The following is an 18,512-nucleotide window of genomic DNA, read 5'->3' on the forward strand; positions in this document are numbered from 1 at the left end:
AGCTTCTGACACCCGCTTATAACACAGAAGAAGAGGAGAAGAGGACGTTCACACGCTTGTTGTTAAAGTTACTGGTGACTCGAACAAGCATAGATGGTTCAAGCAGCAGCTCCAGCTCTAGCAATGAGGAAATGATTATTGTTCTCAAGAGCAATAAGCAGCTAAACGTTCATATCGCCTCTTGACATCTTCTTCAATGTGCGCTCGCATTGACAGTTTTTCCCTTGAGCGCCTCCAAGTGCTGATACTGTAACTTCAGCAGCTTCGTGCATTTGAACAAAAGCGTCAAACCAAAAAAACTATTAGAGGCATTTTTTTATAAATGACGCTTTTGCGCCTGGCGTTTTGCGCGTTGGTATGTGTGATAACATTGGGTCCCTTATTATGGTGGGCATATCCCTTATTTTCACATCCCAATGTTGACAGGTATGCGTCAGACAAAAGTGGTTTTAGCAGCTGAACAAGTTACAAGTTTTGAATGTTAAAGATGAAGACTGATCTTTTTGGTTTGAAGAAACATTAATAATACATGCATTGCAAGATCAGGAATGTCTATTAGGATTCACATTTCCTGTCGAGATCAATAGTTTGTGGCACTTGGACTAATGCTGCCTCATATTTTAATGCCTTCTTGCTTTGTTCCCACAAAACAGACCACAGATTAAATTCAGCATTACGAACATGTTCCATTTCTTGCATTTGGCAACCTTGTGGAATGGAATGAGCGCACTCGTTGTTTCTGTGAAAAACGAGACCAGGGCCATTGTCTCATGTTTAGATTCAGGGTTAAGATCACAATCTCTTGAAATTGAGAATTCAGATGCCCTCTAGGTCACGCTGCTTCTTTAATGAGTCAGGTTGTTGGAGTGTCTCAAGGAGCATTTGACTTTTCGAGGAATAATACATCCCAAAATTAAAACACTCTCATTCATTTTAAGTCTCATTGAATCCCTAACATTTCAAAAATATAAAGGCTGATCAGTCTCAAATATAATACATTCACCAAATAAAATTCATACATGCACAGCACAATTTACATTTACAATCCAATTTGTAAAGATCATTAATATGTTTGCCAAATTCATTAAGGGGGTCGTACACTAGAGCCATGCATTTCAGAATTCTAAACATAGGTCTCTATCAGGGTACACACACCAATGCCACAAGACAACTCGGGACACTGTTCGTATTTCGGCCGTGCCACAGAGCGCCATCTGAATAGTTTCATTTTAAATAACATGTGAATGTGCGTGTCTGGTGTGCAATGCTTTTAACTGTCATGTGCGTGCCGTGTTGCGGCACCGAGCTGCGTGTTCGTTGTGCGACCTGCTTTAGATTTTTGCATATTATAAAAAGTGTTTTGAATCAATGCGTTGGATTTGTGTAATTTCGAATCGTGGTTTGAATTAGTGAATTGGATTTGTGTGTTTTTGAGTCGAGTTTTAAATTTTGAGTTGGATTGGTGTGTTTTTAAGTCGTGTTTTGATTTTTGAATTGGATTTGTGCGTTTTTGAATCGTGTTTTGAATTTTGAATTGATTTTGTGTGGTTTTGAATCGTGTTGAATTTACGAATTGGATTAGTGTGTTTTTAAGTCGTGTTTTGATTTTTGAATTTGAATTTTTTTGAATCGTGTTTTGAATTTATGAATTAGTTTTGTGTATTTTTAAATTGTGTTTTGAATTGTCAAATTAAATTTGTGTATTTATGAATCGTATTTAGAATTAGCAAATTGGATTTGTGTATTTTTGAATCGTGTTTTGAATTGGTGAATTGGTTTTGTGTGTTTTTGAATCGTGTTTTGGATATACAAATTGTATTTGTGTGGTTTTGAATCGTGTTTTGAATTGATGAATTGGTTTTGTGTATTTTTGAATCGTGATTTGAATTTACGAATTGGATTGAATCGTTTTTTGAATTGATGAATTGAATTTGTGTAGTTATAAACGTGTTTTGAATTTACAAAATGGATTTGTGTGTTTTTGAATCGTGTTTTGAGCTGTTGAATTGGATTAGTGTGTTTTTAAATCGTTTTTTTTTCAATTGACGAATTGGTTTGTGTGTTTTTAAATCGTGTTTTGAATTGGTGAGTTGGATTTGTGTTTTTTTTATTGTGGTTTGCATTTATGTATTGGATTTGGGTTTTTGTATCGTGTTTTGAATATACAAATTGGATTTGTGTGATTTGAATCGTGTTTTGAATATACAAATTGGATTTGTGTGATTTGAATCGTGTTTTGAATATACAAATTGGATTTGTGTGGTTTGAATCGTGTTTTGAATATACAAATTGGATTTGTGTGGTTTTGAATTGTGTTTTGATTTTACTAATTAGATTTGTGTGGTTTTGAATTGTGCTTAAATATATGAATTGGATTTGTGTATTTTTGAATCATGTTTTAATTTATTAATTGGATTTTTTAATTGTGTTGAGTTAAAATTGCACTTTGGGCTGAATACTAGTACCTTGAAAAATATTTAGTAAAATATTATTTACTGTCATCATGGCAAAGATAAAGGAAATCAGTTATTAGAAATTAGTTATTAAAAAGTTTATGTTTAGAAATGTGTTACAAACATATTTTCTTCGTTGAACAGAAATTGAGGGGAAAATAATTAATAATAAGTTAATAATAATTAATTCAAGTTTTTGGTATGTGGTACAGTAGCAGTCAAATAGATGTTATGAAAGTCAATAAAAGTGCAGCATATGACCCATTTATGTGCATGTTTGACTCCTGTCCTAATTCATTTCATCCCTCAGTGCAACATTCACCTAGAGGTCACACAAATCTTTGAGGTTCATATATCTTCTCTCGTTTTATCTCCCCAAAGACTACTTTTGCAGTGGTCACGTGTGTTTGTGTGTGTTTTGTAATTGCCCAGGTCTTCCCATGAGTTCCAATTAGCATTTCTATCTGTGAAACAGGTATGACCCAGGGGCTTGACAAAGCTGATGATGGTGATTAGACCAAACTGGCTGCAGTTTGCAGGCAAATACTGCTAGCTTTACCATCTCATTTCAGCTTATTATAAACATCATGTTAGAAACAACAATATCTTTTCTGTGTGCCTGTGCATGTAGTGGGGACGAATTGGTTTTCGCCATTGATTTATTCCTGTTGTGAAGAGGCATATTATGCGGCATCTCTGTCTTGGATGTGTAAATGCTGTGAATGCTCAACAGAAAGTAGTCACACATCTGTGGTGTGAAGGTAACAATGAATATGGCATGAGAACGCACTCAAGCTGCACTAAAGCGGCGCCTCCGAACAGCATTAGAAACTCCTGCAAAAATCGCTGTAATGGGGTGTAAAGGTTTTCGCAGTGATTTTTGGTTCCCCGCAAAGATTTTTCAGAGTTAACTTCTTAATAGACATTTTTTCCTTGTGTGAAGAATGTTTTGTAACACACAGAACTGATTTGACACCTTTAAGAACCATTTTGGTAATTTGGTTCTTGCAACCGAAGGACTTTTTATATATACTGTATTTACAGTGGGTATGGAAAGTATTCAGACCCCTTAAAAGTTTCACTCTTAGATATATTGCAGCCATTTGCCAAAATCATTTAAGTAAGTTTGTTTCCTCACTACTGTACAGACAGAACTACATATTGACAGAAAAACAGAATTGTTAACATTTTTGCAGATTTAGATATATCCAACCCAAGCTCATTCTGAAAACGTAGCCCCGCAGACAGGGCCGGATCACACATAGAGGCGACCTAGGCGGCCGGCTAGGGTGACAGTATAAAGAGGGCGGCGTCCGTGTTACCTCCCTTACCAACCGCGTCCTCAGTTATGTCCGTGACACCTCCCTCACCACCCGCATACTCAGTTATGTCCGCGACACCTACCTCACCACCCGCGCCCTTAGATATATTTGCGCATAGGTGACAGAATAGAGAGTGCGGCGTCAGCGACACCTCCATCAGCACCCGCGTATCTTTAGTTATATCCGCGCATAGGGCGGCAGAGGTCTGCGTCCTCAGTAATATCCGCGCATAGTGTGGCAGAATAGAGAGGTCGGCGTCCACGACACCTCCCTCTCTACCTCAGTACCCGCGCGTCCTCAGTTATATCCGCGCATAGGGCGGCAGAATAGAAGTCCACGACACCTCACTTCATATTAATAACCGGTCACTTTCGTTTTCGCATTGGGCGGCTTGATCGTCCTCTGCCTAGAGTGGCAGTTCAACTTGCTCCGGCCCTGCCCGCATATGTTTCTGGAGACTGCGATTTACGTGTCCGGAGGTACGTATGGCTGCATTTGTGGAGGGCTTTCCTGCTGCAACCAGTTTGTCCGATTAGCTCGTTGTGTTACGTCGCCGGAACGGAGGCCTTGAGGAGGAGGAGCCGGCCGCGGCAATGAAAGGGTTTGAGTCCGGGGACTATCTCTTCCAGAAATCAGATAAGACAAAAAAACAGAATCCAAAAAATAAAGCGAATGAGTTCATAACTGAGAATGCGTTGAAATGTGAAAACGCGGTCAAAATCAGACAAGGGCTTTTCTTTTTCTGGACGGCTTTTGTAAATCATCCCTCTGGATTAGGAAAGTAGGAGGAGGAGATGGGTGGCTGGGTTGGCCGATTGGCCGCCCAGTCAATTGTTCAGTCATTTAGTCAGTCAGTCAGTCAGTCGGACAGACGGTCGCTTGACAGCGGCCTCCGTTGGCTTTTTATGCAACATTCAAGAAAACAAAAACTGCACAAATACGTACCTCCCGGGATTGCAACATATCACATGGTCCTAAGAATTCCGACCCTTTGCTCAGTATTTACTAGAAGCATTCTTTTGATCTAATACAGCCACGAGTCTTTTTAGGAAAGATGCAACAAGTTTTTCACCCCTGGATTTGGGGATTCTCTGCCATTCCTTTTTGCAGATCCTCTCCAGCTCTGTCAGATTGGAAGGTAAATGTTGGTGGACAGCCATGATATGGTCTCTCTAGAGATGCTCAATTGGGTTTAAGTCAGGGCTTTTTCAAGAACAGTCATGAAGTTGTTGTGAAGCCACTTCTTCACTCTTTTAACTGTGTGAGTCAGTGACTACGTTTACATGGACATCAGTACTTAAATTATTTGCCTTCATCTAATTAAGACAATAATATGATTAAGGCGTTTACATGAGTTGCTTTTTGAATGTTTCTTTCATGATCCTGTTTTACATGTTATGGCACATACTTAGATTAACATCATTGCGTCACCGTGATATCCGCATTTCCTCCGGAGTTTCATGTAATTTTGTGTGTTTCATTATTAATTTGTCGACTTTAACTGCAGTTTGCCACTTTCACTTTCATTCGGGCATGCCCCCCATGACAAACGAGATTTTGGATGCAACTAATCTGCTGGAACAGTGTTGTTTTTCCAATGTTGAATGGAAGAAAATTTCATGATGCAGGTGTCTGTGTTCTGCACTGAAACAGCCGTGCGTGCGTGCGTGTGTGTGTGTGTGTCCTTTCGCAAAATGCGGTAAATAGCCCTACATCAGTGTAATAGTTCGATTAAGGTGTTTACATGTCTGTTATGCAATTCATGTGTGTGTGAATGCAAGTGTGTATAGGTGTTTCCCAGTGATGAGTTGCGGCTGGAATGCTGGATAAGTGCTGGATAAGTTGGCGGTTCAGTCCACTGTGGCAACACATGATTAATAAAGGTACTCAGCCGAAAAGAAAATGCATGAATATATATTTTATTTATATTTACACCTTATGCAAATATACCTATTTATTTTGGATGTGATTGACCATTTGACAGCACTACTCTTCATCTCTCTTCGCTTTTTCTGTCCATCTTTCCCTTTTGATATCTCCCTGTCTTTCTTGTTTTTGCTCAAAGAAATTCTACCTTATTCTGTCAGTGCAGATCTTCATGGGTCCTTTAGCTGATCTCAGCTCAGTGGCCATAACTATTCAAACCCCAGAGGGCATTTCTGGCTGAACTCCTGTCCATCAAAGGGAGCGTTTGGGCAGAATAATGCTGACCGGCCAAGCCTCATTCTCATACTCGCAGTTCTGTCACATGAACCTTGCCCTGCAGTTGCTGACCACTCTGTCATCTTTGAAGTATCTTTGAAGTGGTGGATTTAAAGGACTAGAATCATATAGAAGAGAGTCATCATAAGCAGATTTAGAGCCTTACAAAGAAAAAAAAAACAAGCTAGTCCTACACTGCCAGTCTAAAGGACCAGTAAGATTTATTCTGGAATCAGTTAGGTTTGTTTAATGTTTTAAAAGAAACTGATTCTGCTGACCAAGGTGGCATTTGCTTGACCAAAACAAAAAGTAAATAACATTTTTTTACAGAGTGTAGTTTAAAATGTGTTATATATTTATGATTCAAAGCTGAATTTTCATCATCATTACTTCAGTTGTAAGCATCATACTATTCTTGTATGTTGACGTCAGAGTTAGTAGCCCCCCTGAATTATTAACCCCCCTGTTTATTTATTTTTTTAATTTCTGTTTTATCAAGTACAGATTTTTTCAACACATTTCTAAACATAATGCTTACTCATTACTAATAACTGATTTATTTTATCTTTACCATGATGGCTGTAAATAATACTCCTCTAATATTTAGATATCTTTTCAAGACACTTCTAAACAGCCTAAAGTGGCATTTAGAGGCTTAACTAGGTTAATTAGCTTAACTAGGCAGGTTAGGGTAATCAGGTATAATTGATATTATATTGCGCAATATATTGATGGTTTGTTCTGTAGACTATCAAAAAATATATAGCTTAAAGGGGCTAATAATTTTGACCTTTAAATTTTTTTTATTTATTTTTTTTTTATGAAAAACTGCTTTTATTCAACAACAAATAAGACTTTCTCCAGAAGAAATAATATTATCAGACATACTGTGAAAATTTCCTTGCTCTGTTAAACAACATTTGGGAATTATTTAAAAAATAATAAAAAACAAATCAAAGGGAGGCTAATAATTCTGACTTCAACTGTATATCACAATTAATCACATCCAAAATAAAAGTTTGTTTTGATATATTAAATGTGTGTGTTATAGATATTTATTATTGTGATAGAAAAAAAATATACAAAACAATTTTGTTACATAGATACTGACATTTGTGTCATAAAGACAGTTGAAGTCAGAATTATTAGCCCCCCATTTGATTTATTTTTTTTTCTTTTAGTATTTCCCAAATGGTGTTTAACAGAGCAAGGAAATTTTCACAGTGTGTCTGATAATATTTTTTTTCTGGAGAAAGTCTTATTTGTTTTATTTCGGTTCTTGAATCTGATTGACTGATAGCCTTGCGATATTCTGCAAATAACAGCACTGGTACAGCCTCTTCACCCTTCACCCTTGTGTATTACTCCACCCACATACAGCAACAAGCAGAGGGCATTCTACAGTTTGACAAATATCGCTGCTGTCGGACAGCGTAATGTAATTTTGAGGCTTTTTGGGCAAAAATGTAGTTGTTTAGATTGTTTAGATGTAGTTAATTTGAAAGGATAGTGTCTAGTTTTAAATATTTATAACTTCGGAGCATCGAATTCAGTGCATGGTCCACTAATATTATTATTATTATTATTATTATTATTATTATTATTATTATTATTATTATTATTATTATACTTATTATTATTATTATTATTATTATTATTATTATTATTATTATTATTATTCATTCCCTCATTCGTTTTCTTTTGAGCTTAGTCCCTTAATCAATCCGGGATCGCCACAGCGGAATGAACCAACAACTCATCCAGCACATGTTTTACGCAACGGATGCCCTTCCAGCCTCAACCCATCCATGGAAAACATCCACACACACTCATTTACACACACACACTACGGACAATTTAGCCTACCCAATTCACCTGTCGCACATGTCTTTGAACTGTGGGGGAAACCAGAGCACCCGGACGAATCCCACGCTAACGCAGGGAGAACATGCAAACTCCATACAGAAACGCCAACTGGCCCAGCCGAGGCTCGAACCAGCAACCTTTTTGCTGTGAGGTGACGGCACTACCTACTGCGACACTGCGTTGCCCTATTATTATTATTATTATTATTATTATTATTATTATTATTATTATTATTATTATTATTATTATTATTATCATTATTATTATTATTATTATATTTATTATTATTGTCATTGTCATTATCATTATTAACATTAATATTAAAATTTAAATACATTTGAAGTAATGCATACTCCGATCTCCTGTAAGGTTGGACTTTTTTTTTCTTCAACCAAAAGTATATTTAAAAATATATATCTTTTGTTGAAATTAAATCTATTTTCGATTTCAAAAATATAGTTTTACCACATTAAAAAATATTTGGGCCAGGAAATTATTATTATTTATATTTTTTACCATATAGGGACGAGCCTAGAAAAAGAATTAAAATAAACGAGAATGTAAAGTATCTGTTTAATTTAACCCTTGTGCCTAATCGCTAGATTATATCGGATGCTTTTTATTTAACCCTCACGGCGAGTGTATTTTGTCTTCATCTGTACTTTATCAGCTGTATCAGCTTCCGTGGAACTCCTATAAATATTACAGCGTAGCCAGCCAGGGGCGCTTTAACAGCTCATTATATGACAATGCGCCTCTGAAACAAAAAATACAATGCTCAGGTTTTCAGTGTTGGGGGAAATCCAGGTCAGGTTGTCTCCAGATGTGTTTCGTTTATGCTAGTTCTGGAAGAGAAGAAAGTTGACCCCTTTCCTACAGAAACAGAATCTAAGCTTAAGATCAAAATCGCGCTGGTGAAAGACGGCCATTGTTCTCTTTTCATCTGTTCTTTAACCCTTATCTTCATGTACCAGAGGCGGTGAACCTATAGGATCCATCAGCGACAACTTTAGCACAGCAGGTCTCTCGTAGATTGATTGAAGCCACATGGAGGAGGTAAAACCCAATTCAGATTTAGAGGATTTAAAAAAAAGCAGGCACTGAAATGAGATGAGGATTATGGGAACTCAATACTCGTTCTTTGATACACCGTTAAAAAAAAATGCATCCACACGTTTTATTCACGTTGTCCGAACACAAATCGATTGAGTTAGCTTAAGAAATTGAAGTGGATTGAACAGTTAAGTTGTCCAAAAAATACAGTTAAGTTGTAGTATTGTGACATCTTTTGCAAATGTCACAAACACCCCTTACCATAACTGCTTGTTTAATCATATAACCATCAATTTTGCATGGATTTGACAGCTTATTAACAATGTTAACAAGCAATCACACAGATCCTTGTTGTGACTAGAGATTTCAGAGTGTTTTCTTGTGATAATGTACAACCATTACATCAAGATTACAATGTTAGCTTAAACAGCTAAAGCTAAATAACTTTGCTTATTTGTTTTATCATAGCGACACCATAAAGCTTATATGCTTATATTTGGATCTGATAGTAATTAACACAGCACATTTACAAGATGTGGGCCTGAAACAAATGATTGTCTTGTCAAAGTACAAACTGTTCTGTCTTTCAGAGAAGCTTCTGTGCAAAGTTGGAACTCTTTTATGTTGTCGTCTATAAAACAGACAGCACGCAGATAAACAATGGGGTTGTAACTTTAAAGAACAGTTTTTAAAAATAAACATTGACAGCGGGATTTGGAACCAATGGCTGTTTCTCAATACTAAATACACAAAGTTCAGACTTGCGTCCTTGGAAGTTCAGACTTGCCAAGTTCAGACTTGGAAGAACGAACTCCAGAGGACGCAAGGACACAAGTCGGGTACTTCTTCAAATAGAACGGCAGCGTATGTACAACGTCTCTTAACTCACCATGGATTCATCAGTTTTACTCTACAAAGTAAGAAATAAATCCGTAAAATTTATGGTAAAAAACGGCAGCTGTGATTGCCAGTACTCTACCGTTAAAACACGGTACAAACCGTAAAAGTAATTTTTCATTTTTAAGGTAAATTACCTTATTTTATTAATTTATAGAGATAATATGTCTGTATTTTGAATGATCAACATCTACACATCTTTTGTTTCACAGTAAGACACATTAGCACATTCACATGAAGAAGAAGGTGATGAAATTACAAAATGAACCAATGCTCATCACAATTAACTTTCCCCACAAGCAGAAAAGAGTATCAGCATATAGAAGGTGCTCAGTGTCATTCACACAGCTACTAAGCACCAGTATGGTAAAATTAAAGTCATGAAATAAACATTGTTTATCAACATTAGATGTAACATAAATCTCTAATGTACATAACTGATGGGGAAAAAACTAAAAAGATCCATATTAATGTCAACCAAATTAATTAAAAATTATGTGCCATGCAGGGAATTCTGGGAAAGTTAATTTACGGTTATTCGCCGTATATTTTAAGGAAAAATACCATTAACCAGGCTACGGATTTGTACTGTAGCATTTTTACAGTTTTTTACCGTTGAAATCACAGCCATTTTTTACAGTGTACATTAAGAATATTTCATTATATAAAGCTCGGCTTTATAATTAATATTGTATTAATATTATTGTGGTTAGGGGGCGGGGCTGAGAGCCGTGGGAACGGAATGAGGCCACCGTGTAAGTAAATACACCTGTGGCACACACCGACCTCAAATCCCACGGAAGGAGCTGTGTACTAAAGATCTGCGCGAGACTAAATTCTTAATCCTGCTCCCGCCAGGTTTTAGTCTGAACCTGACCGCTCCCGCTTATATTCAGCATTTCTTCCTCCGCAGTCCGACCCACCCTGTTTTCTACCCGCCGCGACGGTTCCTGCTAACAGAGCGGGGTTGGGGGGTGTGGGGTGGGGGGTTGATACAGAGTCCAGACAGCCTATAACAAGCTGTCTGTATAAACACACACACATAGACACACAGAGCCAAGCAACTTCTATAAATTACAGTCGCAGGCACGACTCCATGCCATCCTAAAGGGCTCATCCTATTCTCTAATCCAGGGTGTCCAAATCCTGCTTCTGGAAGGCCAAAATTTGAACACTCTGGAATCTGCAGTATTTAGCTTCAACTGGTTCCAGCACATTATGGAGAAATTTCCTGTAGGTCTGAAGACTTTGCTTAAGTGATTTAGGATAGTGAATAGTAATTTGTGCCTTAGCAAACACCGTTATATTGATTACCTGTATTGTCAGGAAGTAGGAGCTGCACGACTAATCAAAGGCTATTTTTATGTGCATTTAATGTGCATTTAATGTGCATATGTCACATAATCACATCTTCAACAGCTACTTTTTAGATTACAAGATGTCCATGAGAATCATCAGCCAGATCTCACGAGGAAACATAACTATTTTACGTTTTGTTAGTTCAGTGGCTAATTCTTAGGGTTCAGTCGTATGAAAATTTTACAATTTTTAAATAGAGCCTTGGCACCAACCCCACCCCTAACCCAACCATCACTAGAAGATCAGCAAATTGCACTAAATTGTAAGAATGAGATTGTAGAAATTCATATGAATTAACAGCCAAAACTGCACACTACTGATCACAGAGCCATGTTTCCCACCAGCCTAATCTCACAAGGAAACATAACTATTTTACGCTTTGTTAGTTCAGTGGCTAATTGGTAGGGTTCAGTTGTATGGTAATTTTACAATTTTTAAATAGAGCCTTGGCACCAAACCTCACCCTTAACCCAAACGTCACTGGGAGAAATCGCACTAAACTGTAAGAATGAGATTGTACAAATTCATATGAAATGAGAGACAATAATGCACATTTACTACTGATCACAGAGCCGTTTCCCTGACAAGATATGAGAATTGCCTGCCTGATCTTACAAGAAAACTTAACTACATTATGTTTTGTCACTTTAGTGGCTAATTCATAAAGTTCAGTCATGCAAAAAAAAAAAACAGGTTCAGTTGTATGGTAATTTTACAATTTTTAAATAGAGCCTTGGCACCAAACCCCACCCCTAAACCCAACTGTCACTAGCAGATGAGCAAATTGTACTAAACTGTAAGAATGAGATGGTACAAATTCATTCAAATTGACAGCCAAAACTGCACATTTACTACTGATCACAAAGCCTTGCTTCCCTGACAAGATGTCCATAAGATTAAGCTTTTGCTTAATCATGATCTCGAATTAAGTTTATTTAATCATCCAGCCCAACACTGGAAAAAATATCCATAAAATAGCAGTTTTTCGTATTTTGTTATTCATATTTTTTTATTATCATAAAAAAAATTCCCCCCTTTATTGATGCTTTTGAAATGCATTATGGGACCTTGATTTTCCTTCCAACAACTTTAAACCTTAAAAAGGTGGAAAAAGTGACTTTTATGAACATTTTTTGTAGTTTAAAGTTATATGTCGTCTGCATTGGTGTTGTATGTTACAGTACAAAACCCTGTAATGAACTACCAGTACATTTTTTGTTATTTTACAGACTTATTTTCTCTATATATAATTTCTTATACATTATTTTCATTATTTTACATTATTTTTACATTATTTACATTATTTCAAACTACTAAAATGTCAATAACAGTCAACTGTAGAGTTGAATTTTCAACATCAGAAGTCAACAGAGCAGAGATCAACATACCATAATGCAATTCACAACCGTAAATTAACAGAAAAGACTTGTGAATCTCAAAATACGCACACTGTTAATTAACAGATCGGTTTTTACAGTGTACCAGGCGGATCCCATTCTAGTGAATCTACTTTCAAGCATGTACTTGAAAATTCAACGACAAAGCATGGGTTTCATCCAGTGCATTTAGCCAAAGCAGTTTGCAATCAGTGTAGTCAACAAAGAGCCAAGCGAAGAGGTGTTTTTCAATGCACAGATGGTCCGGTTCAGTACAGCGTGCCTATTTCTTCCCGTTGGTCTCTTCTGACCTACTTTCTCTGAGCCACGGGTGATTCCCATAGGCAGACTGCTGGAGCTGTCAGAACCGCGGACAGCTCCTGCAACACAGCCGCACGCTCTTACCGCGCCACTCCTGGGCTTTGCTTTCCATCTTTAGAGTAAGCGCATCCAAGCATTCTAGGTTGGTTTAAAAGTAGCAACAGTCTAAAGTACACTCGCTCTGTTCTTGTGGTTAATTGCAACTCTGGGATTTCCCAGTCAATGTCTTTTTTTGCTTGACACCATCATTGAGTCCTTTCATTCGTCCTGTCCTGTTCTAGTTAAGAGCTATACATGTAATATGTGAGATTAGCCTTGTGGTTTTTGGTGGAGAAAGCTTTGGTGGTAATATTCGACATTCAAGCAGATCTACGTAATGTTTAGGAGGTTTTTTGGTAACACTTTAAAATAATGTGTACTGTGAATTATTTATTGGGCATTAGCAATAGTCCAATCATCATTTGTTATTCATTAACTCTTCATTAAAAGACATTAGTAAGCAGTTTATGAATAAAGCTACAAATGCTGTATTCTTGACTTATAAGCATTTGTATAATGTGTTTAACCCTTTCACGCGTGTGTTTTAAATACTCCAGCTGACCCTCCTGTAAGAGTTACTTAGGATCCATTGCATTCTAAAGTTCCCATTGCGACGCATCAAGTTTATCACATGACCCCAATGATCTGTGTGTATATCAAATCTTGTTTCTTTTTGCCCTTTTCTTTAAATATTGTCTAATGTGTTTAGTTTATTGTGAAATTTCTGATATTCCTATTCTTAAATATGCCATAAAACATATATTTTGTCTTTAACAGCTTAATAATGATGGTATTATTTGTTTTATGATCTATAATGAGCGTCGCTGTTGTTGTTAGACGAGATACAGCTGCGATCAGAAGTTAATCAGAAGTATTTATATTGTTTATTAAATTACGCATTAATTTATTAGCCTCTACCGTAACCGCATAATGGTAATGTAAAAATAATTGTACAGTATCACAATGTTGTACAGTATCACAAAAATTATGCTATATTGATGTGAGTATCCTCAGCTGTATCCTATCTAGACTTCTCCCTCTCCCTCAGTGAGGTGAAGTCTACATGGGATACAGCTGACGATACTCACGCCAATATATATATATAGCATAATTAACCTTGGTATGGTATATTTTACTTGTAGTTATGTATATTTAAATGTCTGAAACCAGATAAATTGTGATTTAGAACAGATTTTAATTTTAGCAGCTGATGATGTACGCTCTGAGATTTCTAATCACACTGGTGTGATCGAATACGTGAGGGTTAAAGCTTGCATTTTCAGACTTGGTTAATGATGAATTTTTTATTACTATAAATCTTGCATTATTTAAGAGTGATTGCTGGTTTTTAAGATCATTCAGAGTGAGTATATGATTAATATATACAATGTAAATGAGAATTTGTACATGTTGTTTTTTTTCAGGCATATAATATTAGTTATACCATATGTTAATAAATGCTTTATTAACCCAAATATCGATTGTTTCTTGAGCTCATCTAAAGTGAAGTGTTTATGCTTTGTAAATGACAATTAAAGGCTCAGTTATAGTCTAAACAGAAGGAAATTAACAATATTAGGTCCGAGATACTAATATGAAACTGTATTAATGAAAAAAAAATCAAATGAAAACAAAAATGTGGCATCATATCTAAGAAATAGAATTAAAATTGTATTTAAAAATAAAATGACTGTACAGTTTAAACATTGCTGAATAACAGGAGTGTCCAAATACAACATAGAATTTGATCAAATGACAACAATGTTATAATTTAACAGTATGATAAAACAATTCAGGGTTATCCAGCAATGTTTAAACTGTACTCGTTTAATTTTTGCATACAATTTTTATTTTAATTAGATACCTAGACTTTAATGATCATTTATAAGCGATTTACAAATCACAAAAAGTCCTCACTTTAGATTAGGCTTCAGGTAAGTGTTAATTTAGTCTATATTTTTAGCAGAAGACATGGCTGCAATAACAGTTCTGTTTAAACACAGATCTCATTTTCAATCTACATTTAAAACATTTTTGACATTTAAACAAATGCTTATGGCATCCAATGCAATAAACGTCTTCCCTCTGAAAAGTCGAATGTTCGAAACCACTTTAAGAGTGACACAAAATTGCATTAAAAGTCAGTTTGTCTCAATTTTCTTTGAGGGAGACAAACAACTGGCAGCTTTATTGTATTTTTCGATCAAATGTGATGGATTATGCAAAACTCTGTGAGTGATTTTTATTTTTCACGGTGCCTTGTGTATCTCGCATCATTGCATCATAAGTGGAGTTTTTCCCCATTGTCTGCAAAGCTTTTATATGATTTTTCAAGCCCATGTTGAGCAGACAAAAACAGCATTATCAACTCTTAAAGTACTTAAGCAACAGACTGAGTCTCATTGTCACGCCGTTAGGAGGAAACTTCCTTGATGTGCTTTAAAGAGTTCAGTCTTCAGGTGCTTTTACCATTTCTGTTGTTTCCCTGTGCTTTTATGCGGTTGTTTTTCATGCAAAAAAGATAACTCACCTTGTCATTTCAAACCTGCAGTACATTTTTCTGCCATGAACGCAACTGAATAGGTTTTTGAAGCTTTTTTCCCATTTGATGACAGCCTGTCAAAAACACACTCGCACAAAATAAAAGCCAGTAAATGTTTAAGAGAAGCACTGAACTCTGAATTTAGGATGTTACTCGTTTATAGTCTTTAACCTGGGGCACCCACATTTGTGCACACATGCTAGCGTCAGAGACAGCAATACTGGTAGACACACTATAAAAAAATGGCAGTAATAAAATAAACAGTATTGCTGGCAAATGCACTGTAAATTAATAATTACAATTTTGCTGTGAAACTACAGCACAGTTGAAATTGTTAATTTACATTACGCTTGTACATTTTGCCAGTAATACTGTAAAAATTGACAGTAATACTGTAAAAATTGCCAATAATTTTTGCAGCAAACCCCGGCTCACACTATTTAGCTGTTCATGAAGGGTCGTATGTGTTTGTTTCCATGATCCACGGGGTTTGCTGCATGTTTTTCCCCGCAATGCTGTCAGGGCCGATACAGCAAAACTGTTTGTGTCGGGAAAGCAGTATGAGAATTAGAGAATGGCCGACATTGTCTTTTATCAGGAGTTCGTTTACATTTAGACACATCGCCGTGCTGCTGTGTTTGCCTAAATCCTCTAGATTACCAACAGGGCTAATGGTTGAAATAGACAGGGCAAGAGACCTGCTGCACTGAGTCTGCATTCAGAGGATTCAGACCTAGGGATTGAGGGAGAAGTCCTTATTTTTAGTGTTTATATGAACACTATTATCTTTATAATTATATAAATTGTGGTTGTGTGTATATGAAATTACGAATAACAAATGTAGCAGGGCATTAAATTACTGTTAATTTCTTTGCATTTTAACTTTGTAAACTAGAAAATCATGGGTCTCCTCACGGTTTGTGTCTCATTTTGTGAGCTAACTGTAACTGGTTCGCTCCCCTCCTTTTCCCCTGCTGGCCACGCCCACTTCTGCCCTTCGCTCGCGGAGCTCCACGCCCATTATGATGCATCTTTAGAAAAAATTCTGAGGTAGACTTGAACCGAAAGTGGGGGGTGTCATGGCCCTTTAAAACAAGCTAGTTAATCTGCCAACGGTGCAAGCTAAATCAGAATATTTTGCTGCCCCCATTGGGAGATTATTTAGCTTGTTTTAAGGAAAAAAACTCACTTAATTTTGATATTTTATTCCCACCTTTTTTTGCTTTACAAGAAAAGGCTTATTGATTTAAGAATTGTTAGATGTTTGGACTAGAAACAAGACCAAAAAATCTAAGTAAGAAACACATTTTTTTTTTTTTTTGCAACGTACCCAAAATAATCTTCATAAAAAATAAAGTTCCACTTGTTTGTGATGAACAGAAACAAATAAATGCCTTTACAAGCAAATAATCACACAATGTTCCCAAAATTCCCTTGTTTCCTCCACCTCAGTATTTCCTCAGCCTTCTTTTTTTTTTTCTTTGAGCAGACGCACCCATTCACTCTCCCTGAGCAGAGCAGAGCACCGCTGAATAAAACATGAGATACGGAGACAGAGACACTTCTGCAAATCCCCATCACCTCACGCTACTCTGTCTCTCTTTGTCTTACCCCTCTTCCCGTTTAAGTTCACCGCTCCTCCTTTTTGTCTCCTGTCTTAAATTACTCCATTGTATCCCAGCAGTTTTTTTTTTTTTTTTGTTAAGGGTGATAAAAACACTACTGAGCCGGCCGCACACGTGGCTCTGGCTCTCCTCTCGTACTCCCAGCATCATCAGCGTGTGTTGGGAAAAGAGAAGGAGGAGGAGACGGAGGGAGATAAAGGAAGGAAAGGGAGGGAGAAGCAAAGGGAAGAATCAAAGCAGAGAGACTAGAGCAGGTGATTTGGATCCACATCTTCAGATATGAAACACAAGAATCTTAGCATTCAACCGTTCTCGCTTGGAGAAGCAGCTCGTGGGATTGTTCTTCTGGAGAGCAGCGCGCATCTTGCCACCTATTGTTAGCACATGGAGGCTCCTCAGTTTGAATTATGGAGGATTTTAGCAATATTAGGAGTCTTAGTCCTGAGAAAGGTAAGCTTTTCGTGGTTTTTATTTGGGGTTTTTGTGAGCAACTTGTATAAAAGGAGGTGGAGAAATTGAAAAATGGTGTGTTTAAGTAGGAGTTCTTCTGGGGGAGCTTTAATGCACTGAAAAATATGAAAAGAAATTGAGGTGAGTGGTTGTAAACAGTTTATATGCGTTCAATTTAAACAAACAACTTAAATTTAGTAAAGCTCAACTTAATTTGTTTGTTTAAATTCAGCTTATGTAAATTGTTAATGAACATTTACATAAAATTGAGTTAATCCAACAAATCTTTTTTTGTGTGTGTGTGTGGTTTTTAATGTAAATTTCCAAGCTATCTACTATAAATTGTGTTAATATACACATAATGTTGAGTGTATGATTTATTGTTAAGTTTTTTATTATATATACACTAAATAACGTGTCAATATACAATAGAAACAAATGACGTTTGTTGTTTTAAAATGAGCTGAATCAACAAAATTCTTGAATTATTTTAGGGACAACTTAATTGTTTAATGTTCAATCCACTTTAATTTGTTCAAATTAATATGTTCATTTTATTCCCTTATGTTGTCCCAACACAAATTGATTAAGTTAACGCAATTGTTTACGCAAATTGAAGTGGATTGAACTCAAAACAGTTAAGTTGTCCCTAAAATAATTTAAAAATTTGTGCCGATTTGGCTCATTTTAAAATGTGTAGTTTGTAAATCAAGTAAACATATTTTTTGAGTGTGTATTTGTGGGTATAAAAGCAACAGTTTATTCCAAAAATGGAAATATACTCACAATTTACTCACCCTCAAGTGGATCCTTTGTGGGTTTATTTATTTGTGGGTTCATTGTTGTACGCAAAAAAAAAAAAAAAAAAAAATAAAGAATTACATCTTTGGAATCTGTCCAAATCTTCCATAAAACAAAAATATAGGAGTCAATGGATTTTTTTTAATATCTTCCTTTGTGTTTAACAGAAGAAAGGTTTGAAACAAGTATCAAAGTCAAAGTCAGCT

At 36.3% G+C, this 18,512-nt stretch overlaps 1 protein-coding gene and 1 long non-coding RNA gene across 19 annotated transcripts in view; both read left to right on the forward strand.

Annotated features, from left to right (window-relative positions):
• LOC147835812 (uncharacterized) overlaps window positions 1-6,143 on the forward strand; it is a 6,282-nt gene extending 139 nt beyond the window's left edge. The window contains exons 1-3 of the long non-coding RNA XR_015497373.1: window positions 1-3,685; window positions 3,730-3,798; window positions 3,839-6,143. The exon at window positions 1-3,685 is cut by the window's left edge and continues 139 nt beyond it. This is a non-coding gene — a long non-coding RNA (uncharacterized LOC147835812). The remainder of the gene's footprint in view (window positions 3,686-3,729; window positions 3,799-3,838) is intronic.
• Window positions 1-18,512, forward strand: part of plch2a (phospholipase C, eta 2a) — a 297,015-nt gene that overhangs the window by 143,688 nt on the left and 134,815 nt on the right. For 7 of the 18 annotated variants that reach the window (XR_015496794.1, XR_015496790.1, XR_015496789.1 and 4 more), the window contains exon 1: window positions 17,109-17,505. The exons of the other annotated variants lie outside the window; for them this stretch is intronic. Coding sequence is in view for 3 of the 7 variants with exons in the window: in XM_087262670.1 (XP_087118796.1) it covers window positions 17,463-17,505 (43 nt within the window). In the remaining 4 variants the exon portion in view is untranslated. Of the gene's footprint in view, window positions 1-17,108; window positions 17,506-18,512 lie in introns of those variants that run through there. 18 annotated transcript variants of the gene reach the window in all.

This window comes from Danio rerio, chromosome 8, assembly GCF_052040795.2.
Source record: "Danio rerio strain M-AB ecotype USA chromosome 8, GRCz13ab, whole genome shotgun sequence".
In the NCBI taxonomy this organism is placed as follows: Eukaryota; Metazoa; Chordata; class Actinopteri; order Cypriniformes; family Danionidae; genus Danio; species Danio rerio.